The sequence below is a fragment of the Populus alba genome, chromosome 4 (assembly GCF_005239225.2).
Source record: "Populus alba chromosome 4, ASM523922v2, whole genome shotgun sequence".
Classification (NCBI taxonomy): domain Eukaryota; kingdom Viridiplantae; phylum Streptophyta; class Magnoliopsida; order Malpighiales; family Salicaceae; genus Populus; species Populus alba.
In genome coordinates this window covers 21,557,056-21,582,483 of record NC_133287.1, presented here as the reverse complement: position 1 = coordinate 21,582,483, position 25,428 = coordinate 21,557,056, and the positions used below count along the sequence as shown (strand labels likewise).

General features: G+C 30.2%; 2 protein-coding genes across 2 annotated transcripts; both read right to left on the bottom strand.

Moving 5' to 3' along the window:
* Positions 1–545: 545 nt before the first annotated feature.
* Positions 546–2,241, bottom strand: LOC118038778 (uncharacterized). The gene is made up of 2 exons (XM_035045195.2): positions 2,068–2,241; positions 546–1,887 (listed from the first exon to the last, which is right to left on the bottom strand). Exons 1-2 carry the CDS (start codon positions 2,119–2,121, stop codon positions 1,180–1,182), a joined length of 762 nt encoding a protein of 253 aa, XP_034901086.1. The 5' UTR covers positions 2,122–2,241; the 3' UTR covers positions 546–1,179.
* Positions 2,242–20,192: 17,951 nt separating this feature from the next.
* Positions 20,193–23,912, bottom strand: LOC118038779 (uncharacterized). Its single transcript, XM_035045196.2, has 9 exons — positions 23,412–23,912; positions 23,118–23,164; positions 22,789–22,897; positions 22,672–22,695; positions 22,506–22,574; positions 21,335–21,373; positions 21,137–21,233; positions 20,978–21,038; positions 20,193–20,648 (listed from the first exon to the last, which is right to left on the bottom strand). Exons 1-9 carry the CDS (start codon positions 23,574–23,576, stop codon positions 20,348–20,350), a joined length of 912 nt encoding a protein of 303 aa, XP_034901087.1. The 5' UTR covers positions 23,577–23,912; the 3' UTR covers positions 20,193–20,347.
* Positions 23,913–25,428: the final 1,516 nt, after the last annotated feature.

The following is a 25,428-nucleotide window of genomic DNA, read 5'->3' as shown; positions in this document are numbered from 1 at the left end:
GTCGTATCAATAGCTAGTTAGACGCGTTCTCTTTCTTCAGCCCTCTTTGGCTGCTTAAGAAGCTGGACATTGCAGATAGGCTGCTCAGTATTTCTCTGTTCATACCTGGCTTCAGACTTCATCTCAAGTAAAATTTATCTTAATTTATTTTTAAAATTATATTTACCTGCTCTATGTTCGAATCAGTCATACAATGATAATGGTGGATAAACATGGAAGTAACAAATATGTTATATTAAAGGAGATGATCATAGAGTTATTTATCAATGTTCTTGGCTTTAGTTGCAGTCCTGGAGGCAATCAGCGCGTCTGTATTTGTTCATATATTATCGCAAGAAGAGAGAGCAAAAAAAGATTGAGGAAGAGAGGAGGTGAAAATAATCTTGAGTAATTGCATTTTGTAGTGCTTTGTGATTTTAAAATATCAATTTTTAAAAATTATAATTCTTCTTAATAAAACTGGATATGTTGATGAACTAATCTAGGAGCAGAAGACATGGCCAAACTAGGAGGAGCCTCAAAAACACAAGAAAACTAGACTCGTATAATCAATACTTTTTCCTTCAATAATGAAAAAAGAAAAAAGAAATAAAAAAGGGGTAATATAATCATATATCACACCAGTAGTAGATCCTGATTCTGATTTGTGGGATCCACTCAACCCGACAAGCAGGTCTCTCAAACCCTATGGCTGGTGGCCTTACTCATCTTCCAATCCTAACAACTTCACAACCATCAACCAATGTTTTTGATTGCGGTTCTGTGTTCATCTCCCTTTCAAGTTCACACGCTTTTTCTCAAACCTGCACACCACGACTACTGTATCCGAGTTACAAGTTACATGCAACAGCAGTGAAAATCATCAAGCCCCCGTTCACATCATGGAACAAAAACTAAAATGTGAATAAGAGAAAGAAAAAAAGAAGAAAGAGACCAAAATCTCCACCCAAAAACATTGGCCAAGAACAAGACCATCGACTACTCTTCTGTCTTCCCATCACTTTGGTCAACTTGGAATAGCTTCCCTAAAACAAACTTCTTCTGTACAAAAATGCTAGATCAGTCTCGTGCCCACCCTGCAATTCCCTTTCCTCACTAATTTTTTTAATTAGTGGTATATTTAAATGATATAAATATATATAAAAGTTGTAAATCATAACTTAGTGGGTTTTGTGGTTGTCAGTGGAGGGCTATCCTTTGGTACTTGGTCTCTGTAGGAGAATCAAAGCCATCAGAGAGAACCCTTTTTCTATAGCAACCATGAGGGTTGGTTAATGAGTCTTGGTGGGTGAGCTGAGGCACTGCGGGTGGTGGTGGTGGTGGTATGGTGACAGGGGGGATCTCAAAGGAATCGAGTGGTGGTGGTGGGTGTCTCCATTGAGGAAGTGGCCCTGCTAGGAGGAGAGTCTGCAAGAGTGGACCAGCTTTCATCACTGCCTGTAAAAGCTTCCCCTTTTCAGGTAATGGCTTCTCAGGAACCAACTCAATTGCTGCCTGAGGGATAGTTTGTGGTGCTGCTGTTTGGGGCAATTGGGATGGTTGTGGAGTTGGGTCAATAACAGGAGATGAAACAATGCTCTCCTCACAATCTGATGATGAGAAGCCATTGCTGGAGTCAATTCCTCTTCTTGGTTCATCCTCAATGCTGGAAATCCCAGAGAGAGGGGCATTTTGGTGATGTTGCTGCTGCTGGAGTAGGACCTTCTCAATGGCGAGTCTTTTCCATTTCTCTTGTGCCTCGTCTCTTTCTCTGATGGCTTTGCTCAATAGATCCTTGAGATGAAACAATTGGTCGTCTTTCTTTCTTAGCTCTTCTTGGACTGCCAGCTTTGTTTGCTCAAGCTCTAGAGTTGTGTACAGAAGGGAATTCCTAAGGTCATCCATGGTCTGCATTAGTCAAAACACAGAGGTCCCGTCACAAATTAGCTCCTTCATATCCAAGATCAGAAACCTCATTTTGAACACTTAAGCAGAAAACCCCCTTACACTCCTAACATCAGAGAATATGGAAAACAGAGAGCAAAATGAACACTAAAATAGCCAATAGATTCAAGAAATGTATATTACCTTTCCTTGGCAGTAGTAACCCCAGCTTAGAACAGAACTTCTTTGGTTGTCCATGCTTTTCTTCACTTGACTTGTGGACTGAAGCAGAGCTATATATTTTTTCTTTCTTTTTCCAAGGGAGAGAGAGGGAGAGGGAGAGGGAGAGGTGGGGGGGTTTTTGAGTGGTTTAGGTAGGCAATTTGCTCTTTTATAAGAAGAAGTTGCTAATGCTATCGAGTTCTAGTCTCCACTGTTTTCTACGGTATTCTGTCTGTAGCTTTTCTCACAGGGAGAGGGTTGGACAAAAGCACAAAAAGCCAAAGGCTCCTGATGCCAATTTTCTAATATCCTACCTCTGCTTTATCTGTCTCTTTCTCCATAGGAGATAGAGTAAAGTCAGTATTTTACACCGAGGGAAGGTTCAGTTCCGCTGTGCCATTCACCATCAACGTCCATAACATGACAACAATCAAACTAGAGCCGTGAATTATTATGAGATGGAGCGGTGAAAGTGGGAAAAGACTAGTCTCCTGTGTACAGTGGGGGGAGCAGGAGGGTGATCAGTGAACTGTTCTAGCTACTTGCATACATTACATGGAAAACAAATGTCGAAATATTTGGTGTTCCCTTAAAACTCTCGGGGAAATTCCATGTGACCAGGCAAACTAATTTGTTACCTTAAAACGAAATATTTCTCGTTTTTGGAACTAAAAAATTGGCATTTTTCTTTTCTTTCTCCTCGAAAGTCGAAACATGGCCATTCCAAAATCTTAGAGTGACTTTTGAGCACACATGGTATGATGACATTGGATGGTGTAGATTTTCTCCCTCGAACACTTCTCTAAATCCTGTAGCAAGATGTCTCCATTTGGAGTTCTAGTTGATACTCATTTCATGCTTAGTTTCCACTTGTCCTCGATCCGTTGCGAGCCGTACTATATGTTCATTTTAATGTAAAAAATATAAAAACCTGATCTCAATTAAAAAATTTCAACACCCGACTTGAATTAAGGAAAAATTAATGATGATTTTTTTAAAAAAATTTCATTTTAAAAAGATAGTAATTTGGATTTAAATAAAACTCATAAATTAAATTATAAATTTATTTAGGTTTAATGTTTTTTTAGAATTTATTTTTTATTTAATTATATGATACTAAAAATAAGTTTTTACGCTGGGATGAGATAAAATAAAATTAAAGATAAAAACAAAAAATATATAGAATTTTATAGAATTTAAATTTAAATCTAAGAGAAAAAAAAATTAAAGAGCAAAAAAGGTTATGCCTAGCCTTTTCATTTTTTTTTTCCTTGATATTAAAAATCAAACAAAATGTTGTCCGGGAACCCAAATTTTCAACCAGTGCAGAGGTGGTTGGAAAATAAAAGCCGGTGATCTTTGGACTTTAAAAAAAATAGTTTTCAATTTATTTTTTTATCTAAAAACCTAATAAACACTTTTTTAAGATCTAAAAACTAATTTCTCAATTCAAAATAGTTCTAGAGTGGTCCAAAAACATAAAATAAAGGGGTGGAGGGTATAAAATTTCCAGCGAGGAAAAGGTCAAAAATATCAAAACAAAAACCTTGTTAAATGAAACTCATCGACACCAAAAACGACTTTATTTCATGGTTGGAAGTTAGCCAGCCTTCAATTTTCTCTCTCCTACATTGTTATCCAAAAACTTTCTCTGTCATTTCTAAAATTCAAAAGCTAAAAAATAAACAAAATGAAATTTTAAACCAAAACAAAAATTGCAAAAAATGAAGTGATGAAAATGAAAAAGGATAAAATTTTGAAAGAAAAAAACATGATACTCCGACCTCATACATATCCCTAGTAGCAAGTTGTCAGTCGTGAGTATCACTAGCCAACAAGAATTAAAAATAACAAATGACCTAAATGGATTGAACTTGTTTGTACATAACTCAAGACACACATTTTTTTATTCCACTAAAAAATGGTGATGCATCCTATTAAAATGTTTTCAGGTTTCACCATCAGAATGGTACACCATCACTCCAGCATTTTATGTGCTTAACAATCTTTATTGACATGAATAACCTTTGCAGTCTATGTGTGATTTGAAAGTATCTAAATTTTTTACGTGCGACAAGAGTCATCCCCTACCAGTTCTGAGTTTATAACGAGCATGCCCACATATTTTATACTCGGTTAACTCTGTATTTTCAAAGCAGTACAACATGTAGAAGTTTGGATATATATTAATTTTCTAGTACCCTAGGCCGAAGGGTTTCATCATGGATTTAGCAGCATAAAAGTTCTCTTTCAGTCTATTCCCTTCAGGTAAAATGCTTTTTTCTCGTTCAATAATTCTTTTATAGTTGTCCTCACTCAACTCATTATCTCACTTCATGGTAGACACGTGTACACCAATCGATAATTTATTATGATTTGTGCACTCATCCCATAATAATTTATTATAATCTTTCAAAAGATTAAAAAAAATATATATATGGTCACGTCTACATTAGGTTCTTTATCTACTATTAAAAATTGACTAGTATAACCTCGATTTATTCATTTCGCATCAATAATCATATTTTTATAAGGATTACTATTTTCATCTACAACTTCATGGACGTTGTTAGAACTAAAAGTTGACCTCACCATTATTTCTACTATGGTCTCATAAGGAACATATATGATTTCCCATGTGCAAACCAACACATGTATCTCTCAATGAACTCTTTTTATAGGAGATGCATCATTATAACATCTGAATCGAGAAACTCTTTATTTTTACACCTCTTACATGGACATATAATATTGCCTCTACTAATATATCTCGAATTAGATAGTGTGTAATTAATAAAATCTTGAACCACAATATAATAATTCATCCTACGCAAACCTTTGGATGAATCTCGATATATCCATGAACAATCATTTATTACTTATGCCAAACCTAAATAGAATATTGATGACAACATGTATTAATTAATTATATAAACTACATAAATAACATAGCATTGGTTCAACTCAAACTTATTCAAACTATTTTAATAGTACAACTAATTCATTATCAATTATCTATAGAAAATCAAATTTCTATATATTTACCAAAAATTTCAACTCAACAATAAAATCAACAAAATATAAAATGGACTCGTTAAATAAGCTACTATTTATTTCATCACAAAACACCTAAGTCATAAATTCAAATTAAAGTTCATCAATTTACAAACAATACAATTTTATAAAATCTCAAACAAATCCTAAAATGTACAAATAATGCACTCATACAATAAAGTTTTATGGGAAAAAGCTATAAAAAAAGTAAACATCCAAACAAAATACATATACCACAAAAATATACAATAAAAATTAATATGTTCAAATAAAAAATAGATAGTTTTGATTACTTGAAGTGAGGGAACCCCCAATAAAATTTGAATCAAAACAAAGATGCTAACAAATTAAGTGTTGGGGGTGGTTGTATTTGTAGTGCTAGGTTAGGTTGATTTATGACAAAAGGGGGGGCGTTTTATGTTGCAGAGAAAAATGGAGGAAAAAAAATGAGGGAGGAGGGAGGGAGAGCGAAATTCACTCGTCAGATCATAAGTTAAATATTACAAATGAATTTTTCAATGGATTTAAATCCATTAGTAATTCTATTTGTAAAAATAACACATCATCATAGTTTTGGCTTCGTTTTTTATTCTTTCTCATTTCACTGTAATTCTTTTGGTATATACATAAGGATTATTTTTGTCAGTGTTTACTGATGGATACTGCAATGACATATTTAGTCAGAAAAATTCACCGCGGTATCAAATTTGAGTGACATAAATATTTTGTTGGTATATCCGTTTATATTTGTTACTTTTTTGATATTGTAAGAAAAATAAATTTTTAAATCAAATTTGGGTATTCGAAAAATAGATGGATAGTCAAGGTTGAAAAAAACAAGTAAAAGGACAAAAATGTAATTTAGATTAGCCATGACTTTTCTCCATGTTTTCCACCTGTTATTGAGTTTTTTTCTTCCTTCACAAAATTCCACAAATTGAGTATCCAATTGGGTATATAAAGATGCAAATAAATACATTATTGATTTTTTGTTTATATTAATATGTATGTAATTTAATACAAATTGAGTATCCAATTTAAACATGTAATTGCAATTTTAAAATTTGATAATTTTTATGTAATAGTTTGATCAATTCACTATTCAACACGAAATGTCTGAGAACAAAACATATATTTTTAAACAATCATTTCCTTAGAAACTATTATCAGAAAAACAATATATAATTCGTGATGTAGGCAATGCAAAAAGAAAAAGAAAAAGAAATACATATAAGATAAAGATATTAAATGATTTTAACATTAAAAAATTAATATAAATTAATTAAGTACCGCTACAAAAGAATTAATTCTGTAAAATAATTATATTTAATTAATATTCATATGCCTTTGATTTTTCTTATGTTATTGACCAAGCTTGAGCTAAAAACAAAAGAATTAATTGAATATCATGATTTTTTATTATTATTATTTTCAAGTTCAAGATAAAAAAACTAAATAAATTAAAGTGAACTTAGAATTCAATTTTCTTTTTGACTAACAACACAATACACAAAACCATAAATTAATTAAAATAAAAACAACCAAGAAATTTCAAAACAAATCCAGTCACAATCCACCATCTTCCATCCTTTTCATTACCATCCCAGCCACCTACAACTCCTACAAGTTGTAATCAACACAAAAATCAAAATTTGGGTTTCAACTTTGTTTTATTAATATATATAAAAAAAAAAACTCAAAGCTGTGGAAAGTAGGAAATTGAAAACAAATGGACAAATATCTGAAAATTTGCTTTGCACAAAGTCCTCTCCTTGTCTGCAGCAACCAACTTGTTCCCTTTCCTTGTTAGCTGCTAACAAGTGGAATTATGTTTCACTTCTAGAGAGATTGGGGACATTATTGCAGTAACGAACGAGAAAATCAAGAAATCTTGACAATGAGAGTCAATCTTTCCAAAAAAAATAATATTGAAATAAAGAAAAACCTAATTTACTTTCACCAATATTGATACAAGATCGAACAAGCCCAAATTTAAAATCTTCTAAATCCCAAATCAAACTCTCCATCAACCACTCCGCTTCAAACAAAAAAAGTATGCATCTTAAAAAATGATGTTATTTTGAAGAGCTAAATTAATAAATAATATTTTAAATAATATAAATATGATTTTTTTTTATCATATATACTCCAGTAAAAAAATCATTTGAAAAGCTGATTGTATTGGAGTGAAAGAAATAAATATTTTAACCCCACTTTGTTGTTTTTGACTTTTTTAAGAAATATATATAAATAACAATTTTGAGAGAGAAAATATATTTTAGCATTTTATTTAGTATTTTTTTGAAACATGTAAAACAAATATGAAAGAGCTAAAATAATAATTTTTATTTCATTTTTAATTTTTTATTTATCATATTTTTTAGAGTTGCTATGAGAGTTGCGGAAAAAAGAAGCTGGTTTAGAGAGAAAGATAAAACATGAAAGAGAAAGAAAATAAATCTTGATTGAAAAGAAAGAAGAATTAAGATGGTGTTTCTAGGATTGAGTTAGTAATATAAAAGACATTTTTATTTTCTCATTAAAATCTTAAATTGATATAAAATATAATTTTTAAAGGACGGGAGAAAATAAAATCTTAGAAGAGGTATAATTAAGAAAATAACTTATAATTAATATTTGAGATTAATTTATTTGTCAGCTGGGATTCGGCTCAAATTCACTTGCACGAGAAAAATTAGAGACGGAAGTGTTTTTTTTTTTAATCCAAATAAAATGGAGCTCCTATTTCTTAATTTGAAACCTTTGAGTATTCTTTATAGAATGATTACTTTCATCAAACAAAACGGCAGAAATTTCTCCCACGAGGGCAGCGTCGTCCATACAACACTCCATAGTCCAAAACATGTCTTCTCTTTGATTTTTCTCTCTTTTTTTTTTCGTAATGGAGTTTGATTTCTTTTCCTCTCGCAATATAAATCGTGGAGGACAATGATGACTTTAACAAAAGGATAGAAGACAAAGCACGCATTAACAAAATATTAAGAAAAAAAATAAAGGAATGAAATATATGCTTAACCCTAATTTTTAACTTCATATGCATCAAGAATTAAGAGAAATGTCTGAACAATCCTGGACTATTTGTTTAGAAGTATTGTTGTGGTTATTTTTTAAAATATTTTTTACTAAGAAATATATTTAAATAATATTTTTTTTTATTTTTAAAAGATTATTTTTAAAATTAGCGCATCAAAATATCTAAAAACATCAAATAAATATTAATTTAAAATAAAAAATAAAAAATTTTAAAACACAAAATTAAACATGGCTAATGAATATTGAAGGTGGCTGCTTTACGAAAGAAGTCGTTGAATAGGAATATTTTAGTGCGATGGTAAAACAATTAACTAATTTGAAAGTTACTTTTAGGTAGGATTCTTTCACGGTTTCACTTGGAAACTCGAAAGAATTTTTATTTTCAACGGGTTTAAGGAATTAAATGATCTAATTGCAGGTAATAATTACTTGTCTTCTGGTGCTTCATACCTCTCTGTTGTCCGTAGAGTAATTCCTCGATCAATTCATCAAGTATTTTTGGATTAGTTTTTTCGTTCCATCGATATAAAAATTCAATTTAGAACAATATTAAAGACAAGTAACCTATACATATATTTCTAAGATATTAATTATCCCATTATATTTGATCAAAAAATATAAAAATCAAAATGAAATAAGTATTCCTAAGCCTTCCTTAGAATTTAAACACAAGAAAGTGTTAATAACTACTAGGACTAGGATGTCTGCGAATCAGTATGATCGAGTATTTTAAGTCAAACCATGGTTGAACTATATATTTTCTTGTAGTGTTAGCGTATTTTCTTGCCTTCGAGCGAATATAAATAGTTATGTACTAATAATGAGTTACTGCAGCATGGTGGGAGGAACTTAAATTGAAGTTATCGTTGGAAGCTCTGTCTTCCATGGTTTCTAGAATAATTTCAATATTTAATTATAATTCTTCAAAGACTTGGAATTTTTGCTGGATTTAGGAAGCAAATAATCGGATGTCTTCTTTGACAAACACATGCAGACGATGACAAATAAATTATTCAATATAAATCTCATTTTTGACTCGAGAGCTTCCTTGCATGTGCCCTTCATGCTCGCCACACAATACATTCAAAGCACCGTGCGATAGATGTTCATAATTTGCACAAAAATCTAATCCTCCCCCTTCCTTCCGCTTTCATCTTCATGGAACCATGGGAGTCAATCCAATATATATATATATATATATATATATAGTTTAATTGGTCAGAGAAAGGAGCTGGGAACCAAATTTTTCCCACCAATATATGTCCAAAGAAAGGGATTGGACCCCTCATGAACAAGAAAGTCCTCCTTGTGGGAAAGGAGGCTTGTTTGACTAATTTAAGACTCACCCTTTTACAAGATAATCCCTTATTAAATTAAACATGCCATGCTCTTTTTCCCAAGTTTTCACAAAGCTAGAGCATTTAGTTTATGTCTCGAGATAAGATAAAGATAACTAGGAATGGAAAAAAACATGATTTTTTTTTAATGTTTAAATCAAACTAAAATAAGATAAAATAAAGATAATCCCTTATTAAGTTAAACATGCCATGATTTTGGTATGAAATTTGGCATTTTTTCTTCAAAAAGTTTAGTTTCATAAGTATTACTCGATCTATGCAAGTTCGATCTAAGAACAAGGATTATGTGTATTTTAAGATTTTTTTTATTTTAACTATAGGTGTCCGAACCAGTTTACACGCATCTTGATTAATTTCTCGGTATTTTAAAATTAATGACCATGTAAGCTTTCAGTGGCTTTGAGGTTTGTGGCATTAAACTGGTGATTTTTGAAGAACAAATTTAAAACCTGGCTAATTAAGCTATATTCTTAGATTATATTCTAAGTTATCATCATGGGAGTTTCCATTTCCATGTGATGTATCTTTTATTTATAATTACATATTACTTTCCACTTATCAAATCAGTTTAAAAAGTCCTCAATTTTGAATCCAGTTGGTATTGATACTTCAATTTTGTCAAAGGAAGCACTCTTACAAATAAAATGTGACGAAATTGTTAAAGACACATGCTTCTGCTTGTGAGATAATTTGATAGTTCCGAAAAACAATAATGAATGTGCATCTTTGGGCAAAATAGTCATTATAGTAATTGAGGCTAGCTAGTTACAATTTTAGAGCATTCAAAACATTTGTGCCTAGAAAGTTGTTTTTATTTAATAATACATGGTATTTTTTGGTCACTCAGTACATCTATCAATATTAAATCTTTCTTTAAATAATTTTAAAGATATTTTTATTTTATTTTTCTGACATATTTAAAGGATTGCTTATAAATATAAAAGAACTTTCATATATATGATTCACTGTAATAAAAACTAAAATTCTTTTGTTATTATCAAATAATCATCTTAATTTAAAAATTTAAAGTGTTAAGTAAACTCAATGAGTAATCTTATGTTATTTTTTAATATATCTTTTCAAGTAAAAATCTTTTAAAGTTCAAATTTACATCACCTTTTACATAGTTTAATTAATTTAATTACAGAGAATGGAGTTAATAAAATTTAAGCTCATATCCATTTTTTTATTTAAATTCTGATATCTTATCAAAAAATTATCTCAACTTAAAAATTGAAGTTATCATGTCAAATATAAAAATTAATGATTTATGTTTCTAATAGTCATGAATGAGTTTGAGACTCAAGATATATATATTAACATATACTAAAAGTTCTTGGTATTTCATTGTAGCAATGAATAGTAAAATGCCAAAGTCTTCTACACTTTGATCCTAAAAAAGAGAATTTTACATTTTGATACTCAAATTTTTCAACTTTTTTTTTTATTTTAAACTTAGATTTTGTTTACTTTAATTTTATAATTCAATATTAGGTTTATTGGGTATTAGACTTTATAATTTATTTTTATTATATGACTATCTTGGTCTTATTACCCGAGTCAAGAGTTTTGCAATTTAGTTGTGTTGACTCAATTTATTTATTTATTATTTTTTTAATTAATTCGTTTAATCGTCATATGCAACCACCAACATCTGTTTTTAATAATTTAAAAAATAAATAAAAGTTCAATTCGAGAAGTTGGAGAGAAAATTAAAAAAACTTTTTGGCAGACATTTGTGATCGATTTACTACTCTCACAATTAAAAAACCAGAAAATTTAAATTGATAAAAATAATTGTGAAATTAGAGGTAGAATTTGAAATTTTATTATGAGAATTCGTACTCAACTAATTCACAATGAACATTGTTGTTTGAAAGTATAATATAATCAACATAATAATTTTTTTTAAAATATATACTGTAAGTAATTTGTGACCCACAAAGGGAGTTGTAAACTGGTACTAATTGTGGAAATAATTAAAATATACACATAGACTGGCAAATGTTAAGCTTTGTGAAGTGTTTTTATCATTTAAATTATCTCCTAATTGAATCAATGTCTAGCAATATAGTAATATAGTATTTTATTTATTTAAATTATTTAAATTCTCTCTCCTAATTGAATCAATGTCTTTTCATATTGGACCATATTTGTTAAATTTAAACTCTTAAATTCAAAATTAAATTAATTGATCCTAATATATATTAAAATGGAAGCAATGCATTTGCTTGATATTATTTTAATTGCGTCTATAAATCCAAAAAAGATGGTGAGGTTTAGATGTTTATCTAAATACCCAAACCCTTCTTGATCAATAAAAGTCAAAAAAGTTAAACCTAAGAGAATATGCCATGGCAGGGCGGTGTCTCAACTCTCGAACATGTTATAAGATGATAATATTAATATTATTAATAATAATCATAATCATGATGATGGTCATAATGATAGTAAACATGCCATGATACTTGTTAATTATTATAATCATTACTTTAATAAATGAATATTATATATAACATGCCTAGCTCTACATAACCACGATCCTCTCTTATAGTTTGCTCCTAGCTAGTCCCTGAAGAGTGTAGAAGTCTTTAAGAAAGTAACCTCAACATACAAAAAGAGGAGACAAGATACATCATTGTAGGATCATCTTTATCTAGCATATCCATCCACTATACTAATGAATATATTTAAGTGCGATTACTTCTTTAGTGAAAAAAAACTTGAGAGTGATCATGGAGTTTCACTGTTGTACAATCAGTGGAGTTTTTCTTTTGTATTTCAGTTTTGTATTTTATTTTTAATTTCATTGTTTTCTTTAATTTCATCCTTAACAACTTTTAAAGTAGTTATGTTTTTTTAGATGGTGAGGTGAACCAAATAACATCATAATAATTCTATATGGTTTAATTTTAAAACAAAGCTAAACAATGAGTTGGGTTGGTAGGTTTTTTTTGTCAATTTCATCCTTATATTTTTTTTATTGGTCGATTAGATTATTTTTGAATCAATCAAGTTGACCAGTCACGTTAAGGCAACTTCTACATAATTTAATTTTGAACTCGGGTTAGACGAGAAATTGAGTTGAGAGGTTGTTTTTATTTCAATCTCATTGTCTGATTTTTTTTTTACCAATTAACCAGGATGCTTTTAAGCTGATCAAGTTATCTAGGTCACATCAAAACAACTTTCATATAATTTAATTTTAAGCTCAAATTAAATAAAGAATCGGATAAAAAGATTTTAAACTTAACCTACTGAGTCGAGTTTAATAAAAATACCAAATTGAAAAAAATCAAGTTCTAGCTTTGAGGTTAGGTTTGCCAAGCAGACAAGCGAAGTTTTCTACTAACTATATATCTTGTATTACAATTTTTTTTTTTTTTTTTTATCTAGACCCACATCACAACATCGAGATGTAAACTAGTTTATACTTATATATAATGAACGGACTGTTTGGGATTCTAGTAACGATTGTGATTCAAAGTGTTTTTTGTTTAGAAATACATCAAAATGATAATTTTTATTTTTAAAAAATTATTTTCGAGATCAGCATATTAAAACAATTTAAAAACATAAAAAAATAGCAAAAAAAAAAATTAAAACTTAAGAGAACGCGATTTCAACCGTGTTCCCAAACAAACTTAAAGTCTTGGCATTTTTGTGGGACATATTATCCCTATGTTACCGATATATAATATAATGTAGGCCAACATTAAACGTTCAGCAAGTCATATCCAAGAGACCATGATCTGGTTGGCAAGATGGACAACAAAATTCTATCTTGAGCTATACTACTAATTATAAGTTGAACCCAACATAAGCCTCCGAGGCACCACTATATGTAGGCAACTGCATGAACAAAAATGATGCAAATGAATATGGTTCTCCATTAAGGTTGCAAATTCAGAGTGCTCTTGAAATATCTGGTCGGCCAAGACTAGGTTTAACAGGACTTTTCCCGGCGTGGATAAGATCTGCATTAATTGGAAAAAAGAAAAAAAAAAAACTTACGAAGACATACGTGGTCGCTTCCATAATTATATAACTAAGCATATTGGGTCACTCAATAGTTTGTTTTATCAAATGTTTAACGATTCTAGCTACTTTATGGCTTAAAAAAAATAATTCAAAGATGGCCCTTGCAATATCTTAGGTAAAGGTTTTATGTCTAGAATCTTAGATAGAACACACTCATGGTGTTACAGGCATTTGCATCTCAGGGGAGTCTTAAAGCTATAACGAACTTCGTAAAGAAACAATGGAGTTTTCTGAAAAGAAATAACGAATTTCTTTTGAGACAGTTGAGAGAATTGATTCTTTCAAAAGCTATATAGAATTTGTTAGATATCTTAATTAATTAGGCTCTTGCTTTGTATGATCCTACTCTTTTAAGCTCAAGATGATGGCAAGCTAGTACCATTCGTTGATTGATATAACTAATGTTTAGAAACGTGGTAAAAACTGTGTTTTTAAAAAATTTAATTTTTTTTTTCTTTTTAAAATTAACTTTTTAATGTTTTTATATTTATATTGATATTAAAAATAATTTTAAAAACTATATTTTAATATATATTTAAACAAAAAATACTTTGATAAAGTAAATGTTACAATATTTTCGAACAATCTTGATGCCATAAAAGAGAGCTCATTACTTGATATTAAATTCTAGGGTTGGCGAGGGAGGTTAGAAGTAAATAAATTTAACTTGCATAATGAACATATATATATATAAAGTAAAAACAAAGGTGATTTCACACACTCGGCCACCGATTAAATAATGCTGTGTGAATGTGATGGAACAGATTTTGCAAATCTGATAGCAGATCAAGATTTAACAAGCTAACCATATATAAAACTAATTGCAAATCAAATCAATTTGATTGCTCGTAACATACAAACAATTTGGAATGAACACGATCTACTTATCATTATAGGTCACATCAAGGCCAGAATGTCCCTGGATTATTTCACAGGTAGATAGTAATTTAATATCTACTAATTATTTTTCATAAAAATACAGAAACCAAATAAATAAAAAATATATTCTCTTAGATGCATACATGGAGGCATAGAGCTAGCTTGGAGGAGTGGTTTGGTCGCCGGATCGATTGCGGGGTGGGGTCTTAACGGCTAATAACTGTCGGGAGGGACCTAGAAGAGAATCATGGATGCCAACTTTGATTAAGCGTGTGGGGCCCAAGAAAACAAATAAATGGAGAAAAGAGAATCAAATGTAGGGGCTCTCTCCTTTTAAGTCTTTAGGTGAGTCGTCAATTCCATCCTTAATCATATCATGTTCTTAGAGATCTTTGGAATCCCAAGCACCAATCGGTCGCTCCACTAAAGTTAAAGCTTTCTCCAACCCAAGTTTATATTTTAATCACACTACTACTATCTTTATCATTATAACATTTCCTACACATTTATTATATATTTATTTATTCCCTCTACTCTTTAGGTGCTCTTTTAAGCAGTTAATTTGGGGCAAGAGATTAGGTCGTAAATGTCTTTTTGTAGCTATAAGAGTAGTGCTAATTACGATACCATTTCATACTGTAGCGACTTCTGTTTTTTACCTAACTATCAAGAAAAAAACTGCTTGGTTAGCTAAATAGATCTTGTTTTTTTTTGCACTGGGCTCCATTTATAGTTGCCTTCTGTACGTTGATTTTGTAAAAGCTAATATAATCGTTTTTCATTCATGGAAACGTACTTTTTATTTATTTTGCATATAAAGATTTATCTTATTGTAATTTTAATCAAACATATATTTTAGGTTTTATATTTTTTTGGTTCCATCTATAATCGCATTATGTACGTTGGTTTTGTAAAAGCTAATATAATCATTTTTCATACATGATAACGTATTATTTATTTATTTTGCATGCAAAAATTTATCTTACTATACTTTTAACTAAACATGTATTTTTTTAAACATGCAACTAAAAATATTTTTTTTAAACCTATTTTTTAAAAAACTGTAACTATAAAAGATACTACGGTATTAAACACAAACTAGGTTATTTGAACATAAATTGCAAATAATATAGAAAGAAAGAAAAGAAATTAGATTTAGGGTTTCTATAGGATTATTGATGACAAACCTCCTAGAGAAGAAATTGCTTATAATTTGGAAAAGAAAAAGGGAAATTAGATTTAGAGTTTCTTAAGATAGATGCTATGTAGAGTCCACATTTAGTTATTAATAACCAAAAACGTTTAGAATGGTTTTTTATGACAAAAAGTGAAAAATCTATCAACATTGAGATGAAATAGACAACAAATAAATTAATTTGAAATAAAAATATATAAACTAATTGTTTTAAATGCATCAATTCAAAAGTATGATAATTTATTTAAATTTTGATTAAAAAAAAGTATTAAATATTGATGTGTAAAAAGAGGTCATAAAGCAAAAATCATCCAGTTGTATCCTTATTTTTTATTCAAAAAACAAAAATTAAAATTAGAACCTTCGACTCATTCAAGTGTTGTCTTGGAACACTGTTAAATATTGTTTTATAAAAAAAAAAAAAATAAAAAAAAATAAATTTTTTTTTTGAAAAACAATCACTATTATACACTCCTAAATATCATTTAAATCATATATTTTTAAAGCAAGTCTTTCATATCATCATATGCACTTAAAATATATATATATATATATATATATATATATATATATATATTTTAAATACTCGTTTATTTGAACTCGATAAATCAAATAATCATTACTACCTGGTATTGTATTGAGGCTTGCACATGATCAGGATAAGAAGCTCAATCCTAGAACAATGTAGTAGACTTCCTCCTCCCTTGGATTTAAAATCTTAAATTTAAAAGAAACTAAAAAGTCTTAGCTAATAACCCGTGATTATGACTTGACGCGGTTTTGGGGTCTCGAAGTCTGATAAAACGACGCACTACTTTGTCCGTTTCATCTTTTATTCCTTCGAAGCATGTGAGGATGGTTGATTACTTGTGTTCTACTACTTAATTATATATTATTTAGGCTCTGCCACGTCCCTCCCTCCTCTTATTCCTCTATACAGCTACTTGGACCCATGGTCACCGTTTGAAATTTCCACACTCGTCTTTCAAAGTTGTCAAATCGTCGAATTAAAACAAATAATTATTCATTCATTTTTCCTCTCGAATTTTACTTAATTGTTGATAAATTGTTCATCTAAACAATTCACATTAACTGTTTTACTAAATTTATTTGATACATATGATAATATTAAGGTAGTGCATCGCAATAAAAACAATGATTTTAGTATTTTCATGGATAAAACAGATAGAGTAAATCACACTGCTCAGAAAAATAATAAAAGTCTATTTATTTTTGTGTTTTAATTTAAAAAAATAATTTTTTATTTTAAATTAATTTTTTTAGTGTTTTTGGATAGTTTTGATATACTGATATCAAAAATAAATTTTAAAAAATAAAAAATATATATTATTTTAATATATTTTTAAATAAATAACACTTTAAAAAATAATCTTATCAGAATACATTATAATTTTAAATTTATTACTTATGACATAGAAAAAAAATAAAAGATACCTTTTTAAATTCAATTTTTTTTGTGAAAATGTAATTTATTTTTTTATGTTTTGAATTATTTTGATGTGCTAATCTTAAAAATAATTTTAAAAAAATAAAAAAATATTAATATTTTTGATATAAAAAACATTTTAAAAAATAACTATAACTACATTTCAAAATACACCCGGATATTCTTCCCCATTTTTATGGGGATTTGGAGGCAGCATTCGGTGGGAGAAAGAGAGTGACACGTAGCAAAATCCAACTTTATATTAAATTTATTGCAGACCGGGAAGGGTGTGGTCCTGGGGGGCTATAATGTTGGTGGCATGTATCACATAACAGAAAGTTAATAGAAGAAGTTATTTTCAATTGCAAGAAACGAATATTTGGCTATTAGAAGTTAAGTAGTCAATATCTATATTCAATTGCATCCTTCTTTTTCTAACTTATGCATAGTTACTAGATTTTTCTAACTCCATTATACTGAGTTGACAAACTAAGACTAGATTCAAAAATATATAAAAAATATCTAACATACAATCCATTTTTTTTAAACCTACTTTGATCTAATAAATCATTTTAAAACCAGGTCATTTTAGGGTTTGAGCTGGTTTAGGTTAAAAACAAACTTGATTGGCCTAGTCTAAAATATAGGGTTTATCAGATGATTTGGGCAAAATTTACCTATTAATTTTTGAACTCTTTTTTTTTAAAAAAAAAGTAATATTGTTTTGTTTTTTTTTTAACAAAAAAAAAACTTCTAGAGCAACCGGATTGACTCTTAATGATTCTCTTGATCTATGACTCGAGTCTTGTCTTATGCCAGATTTTAAGGGCTTGTTTGGAGCTATAGTTGAATCGATTTTTTTTATCAAATTTTAAATTTTTTTATTTTAAATTAATATTTTTAAATTATTTTAATACGTTGATATTAAAAATAAAAAATATATTATTTTAATATATTTTTAAATTATTTTAATACGTTGATATTAAAAATAAAAAATATATTATTTTAATATATTTTAAATAAAAAATATTTAAAAAAACAACATAAACAACTCCCCTCAACCCAAGTATAACTAATATAAAATATAGTGAAAAAAGGTTGAAAATACAGGGGAAGGAAAGTAGGAAGAAGAGGGGACCCACGCGGTTTAATTTACTACGAAGAATTTGGTAAGAGCTCGTCCAATCTAATACAGTTAGTTACTAGAAGAATTTCGGTGATTAAAGTGAAGAATGTTGAGAGTTGAGACCATTTATGGCATGAGGTCATTGCTCTTATGGTTTCAAGCTCACTACTATGAGCCCGTTTGGCATTGCGGCCAAACCGGCTTTTCACCGAAATTCAAATTTTTTTTTTTGGTTAAAATTGAGTGCGGTTTGTACTTTTTGGATCGTTTTGCTGTGTTGATGTCAAAAATGATTTTTAAAAAATAAAAAAACATTATTGGCATGCTTTTCGGCACGAAAAGCTATTTGAAAAGCAACCGTTACCACACTCCCAAACACCCTCTATATCCCTCACTGTCATCGATTCAATTTTAAATTAAATTATACATTAATCTTTACAGCATAATAATTTAAAAAATCACTTCTTGTGATTTATTTTTTTTAGTATATCAACTTAATATTTTTTTTTCTCAATCAAATACATGGAAGTATAATCTTTTTTTTTATTATAGTACACTAAATTCTCGATTGTTCCAATCGTGCACATCTATAAAAAACCTCTGTTTATTTTTCCATCACATGTTTTCCCATTTCTTCTATTAAAATAATAATAATAATAATAATAATAATAATAATAAATTATTTTAATAATTTATTTATTAATCTTGATTAATCATACTATATTTTATAATCTCGCTGCAATACTTAGGCAGCATACATTAACTAAAAGCCTTTTTTCTTAGTAAAAAAACTTATTTTAATTTAAGATATCTTTGTTTATTACTGATTTGGAGGGCACTTTTACTAAAAAATAAAACCATATTAGAAAATGAAAGATTAAAGAAAGTGCTTAATTGACAAATTTTATAGTTGCTAATATGATAGCTACTAAAGATTTATATAGTCGTTAACTTCAAGGTTCATGAGATTAGTCGATACGCGCGGAAGCTGGCCCAAACATTCGTGTTAATAAATAAAAAACACAGTAATAGATGAAGGGTAGACGAAAATACTTATTAGAATTTTTGAAAAACTTGGTTCTAAAACCCAAAAATAAAATAAAATTGAAGTCTATGTATTTGGTTGAAAAAAAGCTGTAAAATTGGATTATCGCTAGTGTAATTATCCCTAATATTAAATATAAAAGTCCATATTTGTTTCAGGTATACAAAAGGTTAATATGAGTATACCTCGAAGTTTATGAACATGAACAGATAATGCAATCATGCGTGAAGAAGAGTTGGATCCAGTGTGGTGTCTAATTTCATTGGATGGGCTTCTTGTCCTCTTATCTGGTCTTCATTGATACAACTTGGGGACTTCCTAAAACCCAAGTGACGGCCCTGACCATCGTAGATTCATCCATGTAGTGTTTGCACTGCATATCATGAATTTAAAAGAATTTTGCTTCATAAACGCCAAGGAAATTATAAATTAATTCATTTTTCCTCAAGGTTTATGTTCTATCCTAATCAATATATATTAAAAAATATAAATTATATCTTAAAACTTCACTTAATAGCTTAAGTTGAGAAAAATATAAATTGTATTTTGAAATTTTATCTAATAATTTAAACTATTAGGTTAAGATGGTTTTTTGATATAGTATCAAATCTTAATGACTAAGCGGTCATGAATTCAAATCTCACTATCTTTATTTATTTGATAAAAAATTAAATATAAGGTAACGTGAATCTGTTTTAAGTTTCAAGCTCAAATAGTTTTTGTTTGAAAGGATGTATTAAAAAAAAACATATAAATCATATATCTAACCTTACTTAATAATTTAAGTTATTGGATTGAAATAATTCTTCTAACAATATAATACATGATGCTCAATAAGATCTCTCTTGTATTCTTAGTGGAAACTGGAACGTATTTTTTTAAACCGTGCAAAAACTAACACAATGCCATTCAAAGAGTTGTGCTCATGGACGGTTGGTCATCTCTGGAACCCTTTTACAGTAAAATAAAATCATGAACAACTTACAACAACCTATGATGATAAAAATATAGGACAACAACACAAACCACAATCATCCATAGATAAAAATAACTCTTCGAATACTCAAAGTTGTGGTACATTCGTGAATTCTCTGCGCATTTTTGCATTAACCGGAACTTCTTTGTAGGATTGCACCTTCTCAGCTGCTCTTCGCAATGGCCTTCCGATAGAAGATCTAAGCGATACCTGTGCTTCATTTCCTGCTCCACAAGTTTCTTCCTTCGTGATAGATGAAGTTAGACCATTTTCTTTCTTTGACTTATCTCTTGAAACTGGAAACTTGGCGACCTCAATCTCGAACAACTTCTCGGCAGGTTCCCGCTCTTGGGATTTAAACCTAGCAGATTGCCTTCGCACACAACGCCTGCACAGGGGAAATGCAGGTTTCAAGGTTAATGCACTTTCGAAAATGTACAATTACAGCGATTGTGGCGTGATAAAGAACGGTGAAACACCAAAAAATGCTCAAGAACTTGGCACAGTGCTCATTTTCTTGTTAACTTGCTTCTGATGTTCTCAATGTTCTTAATCTCTAATATAGGGAGCAAGCCTCTTATTTTGACCTAACAAAATGGTTTTCTACATTAACTTGCAAAGTTTTAGACCCATGGAGAATGGAATACTGCGTTCAAGACCCATTTCCATTTAGTATTTAAGACTTGATTGTTGAGAAACTGGTGGAAGTGAACTAACCTTTTGGTTTCAGTCTTCTCTTTTTCTGCAGTTTTTCGATTTGTTGTAGAAGGGCCCATGGCTGCAAAACAGCAGGTCATTGGAGTACCTTGCGTCAGCAATTGAGAAACAAAAGAAACTACTTGGCATTCAGAAGCCATTTTAGGTCAAAATGCTTACATCGACTTCTTCCTGTGCGCCTTCCGCTGCGACCACAAGGTTTGATATCATTGCTAGCTTCTGGCAAGCATTCTGCTTCTTCTATCTTTTCCACTTCCTTGAACCAGCAATGTATAATATGCTCAAGTGATAAAAAAGTAAGAAGCTATGAATGGTTTTAACCATTTTGTTGACACACATAAAGTTGAATAGACTCACCTGGGAGACAGCATTTTGACAGTTCACGTCTGCTTTTCCCTGCATAACAACAAGATTCATTGTCAATGACATTAAGGGACACATTCATCCAATTAAAACCTGTTCAGGTCTGGCACTAAAATATGTTCCCTTGATCCCTTTCCTATATGTTTCGAAATGTCACTGAATTGGAGTCAAACTTGCTCCAAATGCACATGTCCATGTTGATTTAAAACCGTTCAACGCGACTATGATTGGAGGAAGAGATTAATTTTTCTATAAAGCCAAAGTTTATCATACCGGAAGAAGAAGCGCGTGGCTGAAAAACATTAAAATCCCTCATGAAATTGCATAGAAGAAGTTGAATTTAAGAGAGGGAGTGAGACAATATAAAGAGAAGAGAATTTTATTAAATGGTGTGATTTGTTTACAAAAGAGTAGTCTAGCCTGAGGGGAAGGTTTCTCGTTCTAACTGATATGGGACAAACTCAAGGTGGTAAAATGGAGACCAGCTTGAGTTTGAAACTAAATTCTGAAGACATTCAGGAGTACGCACCTTAGTGAAGATATCAGTTGTTTAACCAGCAAACGAAACTGATAATAGTCCAATGTTGCTATAAGTGAGATGGTGATGCACAGAGTGACAATTAATCTCAATGTGTTTTGTGCGTTAATGAAATATATCATTGTGAACAATCTAGATAGCACTCTGATAATCACAGCTGATGATAGTGGAAGTAAAATGAGTGACACCCATCTCTTAAAGTAACAATCGAAGCATTGTATGATTCGTTTACAAGAGAGGTATTCTATTTATAGTCTAGTCTATCTCATTCTAATCGATGTGGAACAAATATATACATTATATACATTAACAGAAGACATTGCAGTCAACCAGGGAAGGCATGACTCTTGCCAAGCATCGAGGCATTTCTAAACCACAGCTTGTGATGGATAGTATCCAGCCCACTCTTGGGTTACAAGCATTTACGGAATTTATCAATGAGATTGGTTTTATCCTGAATTAATTAAAGTCCTAAAACAGTATTCTACTCGTTTTCACTTTCTGTATCACTCGATAATGCAATGCCATGAAACAGAATATGCAGAGTTGTTGTGTTCTGCTGCATCTCAAACTCAACCATTTTAATGGACTCTGACGATGAATAGCAGAATGAAAAGTGAAACTAACCTGAGCTTCTAGATTTCTAGCTTTATGTAAGGCATCCTTACATACAACTTCATGCTGCAGTGCCTTCAGCTGAAATGACAATACCAGTTCCTGAATCAGGCTCATACCAAAGGAAAAAAAAAGACTAGAATTCAAGGCAAGCAGTTGGTGTTTTAAACAAACTCACCTTTTCTCTTCCTAAATTAAGCTCCTGTTAAATAAGAAAGAATACAGTCAAATATCACTCAAAATTATACTACTGCAAATGAGATTAGCTTTAAATATTGTTGTGGAAGAAACATACTGCTAACATCTGGCTGTTTGATTGAGCAAGATTCCAGTTCTGCAGCTGCAAATTCTGATAATTCATTCGCAGATCCCGCAATTTATTTCCACTCAATTCTATAATTTTACTGTTCAATCATAGTTAAGAAAATCCAAATCCATCAAAATTTGGTTGTTTGTGTTAGACGTGAAATCTTTTTCTTAGATCCCAAATCCCAAATAGTGAAATGAGTAAGGTTTCTTACCTGTCCAATTTCCCATATTTACTTTCTCTACAACCAAACAAACAAAGAAACACACAAAGGCAATTAAACAAACAAAAGAATAAATAAAGCAATCAAAGGATACTTTCTCTCTTCTACCAGTTTCAGCAGCATTGCCTTTTCCTGTTTCACCTAAAAAAAATAAAGACACAAAAGCCAAATCAATGCAAGGTTCATACCACAAAAAGGATTACCGCACCACTAAAAGAAATCAACCCATTTCATTTCTTTCATTTTCTCGCCGACAAGGGACATTCTAGTACTAGATTGCGAATCAACCAGACTAATCCTTCCCGTATAATCTTAAGGACATATCCCCATATATGCATGTGCATTTATAGTAAATGACCCAAAAGAAAAAAGAAAATGATATGCGTACCAGAAGAAGCTGATCAATTAAGTCTTGAGTACATTCAGGAATCCTTGGCTGTTCTTCTATGAGGCCAACAAATTTGGATTGTGACTGAGTGTTGGTAATATCAGAGAGCCTTCTCCTCATTATGTTACCAAATGATGATCTTTTTTCCATTCTTTCTCCCTTCATGCTTTTCTAACTCCTCTTTGACACCCCAATAAAAGGATATGGAAGAAAATGCGATTTCTACAGAAATTAAAAGCAAGTGAAGCGGATGGTGTTTTTGGGTCCAAAACTGGTTTCTAGAGCAAAAGAAAAGGAAACCAAAAATCTTCAAGACAGAGTTGATACAAGAAATCAAATGGTTTCAAAGTATTAGAGTAAGAGATAAAGAGATAAGGGAATGGATAAACGAAAAGGGAAAGTGTTTAATTTGGGAGTGGAATCAAGTTTTTGGTTTGGTCCAAAGAAAACGAAAGAGAAATAAAGAAGGAGAGAGGGCCAATAGAAGGAAAACATTACCGTATGTATGGAGAGCAGGTTTGGAGCTCTAACGGCTTCCTGAAGCTAAGCGCCAATATCTACCCGAACCTCTTTTTTGAATTTCCGAACCTTCTTCAGAATCTCTTCTTTTTCTTTTTTCCTTTTCCTTTTTCTTTTTATAGGTATTTTTTCTTGAATTTTCCTTTTCAAATTAACAACCTTTTTTCCCCTTGTCTAACCATTATTATAATTGTTTTTCTATTTAATATACTAACACATTCGTTTATATTTATTATGCTTCATTTAAATTTAATCCTTTTATCTTTAATGAATTCAATTTCAAGTAGCTCATTTGTTCCTCTTTGTTTATTTATTCAAAATAAATAATAGTCTTAAGACTTCTTTAGTTTCTTCGAAGATGTTTTTTTTTAATATTTCTTGGTTATTATATATTCAAAGTCTTGAAATTAAAATATAAAATATCAGGTTATGAAAAATAATTAAAATTATTCAAATAAGGATAATTCATTTTGCTTTTGATATCGAACCAAAGAAGTAATTAATCTTGAACGTTAGCATCAATCCATTGGCCAGTAACCCTCATGACAATTAATTTATATCATATTATGTTTTATAATAAATAAACTGGGATTTTATAAATAGTTTAAACCCATATTTTACCTTTTATTTTCTCTATTTTTTCTTTTAATTTTGTTTTTTTCCTCAATTTCATCTTCCGACTTTTTAAAATAATTATTCAGGTTATTTTTAGACCAATCAGGTCAACCGAATTACATCGAGGTAACTTACATTTGGTTTAATTCTAAACTCAGACTAGACAATAAGTCAGGTCGAGATTTTTTTTATGTCAATTTCATTTATTCCCCCCCCTAATTTCACCACAAACTTAGGTTAGCCAAGTTGTTTTTAGACCTACCAAGTTGATTGTATTAAATTGGAACAACTCCCATATAATTTAATTTTAAACTCGCGCTAGGCAATGAATTAGGCCGGGAGTTTTATATTTTATGTTAATTTCATCTATTTTTCTCAATTTCATCTATTTTTCTCAATTTCATCCACATACATGGGTCAGTCAGGTTATCTTTGGACCTATCAAGTCGAAAAAGTCACATTGGGATAACTCCCACATGATTTAAATTTAAACCTAAGCTAGGCAATAAGTCGGATCAAGAGTTTTCTTTTATATGTCAATTTCATCCACAAAACTTATGATGGTCAGGTTGCTTTTCGACCAACCAAGTTGACTGGATTATATCGGGACAACTCTTACATGGTTTGATTTTAAATCTAAGCCAAAGGAGTCAAACTGAGAGGTTTTAAGGTTGACCTACTAAGCCGAATTCAATAACAAAGTCAAGTAATTCTCTACAGCTTGGATATCTTTTGTTACGTTCTTTTTTTTTATTTGCCTCGCAGCGTAGCGTGTTGGTGTAGTTTTTCAAGTGAATAACTAAATGTATTTATTTTAAATTTACATAAGAGTTCGGTGTAATTATTTGTGTCTACATAAATGATATGTTAATATTTATCACTA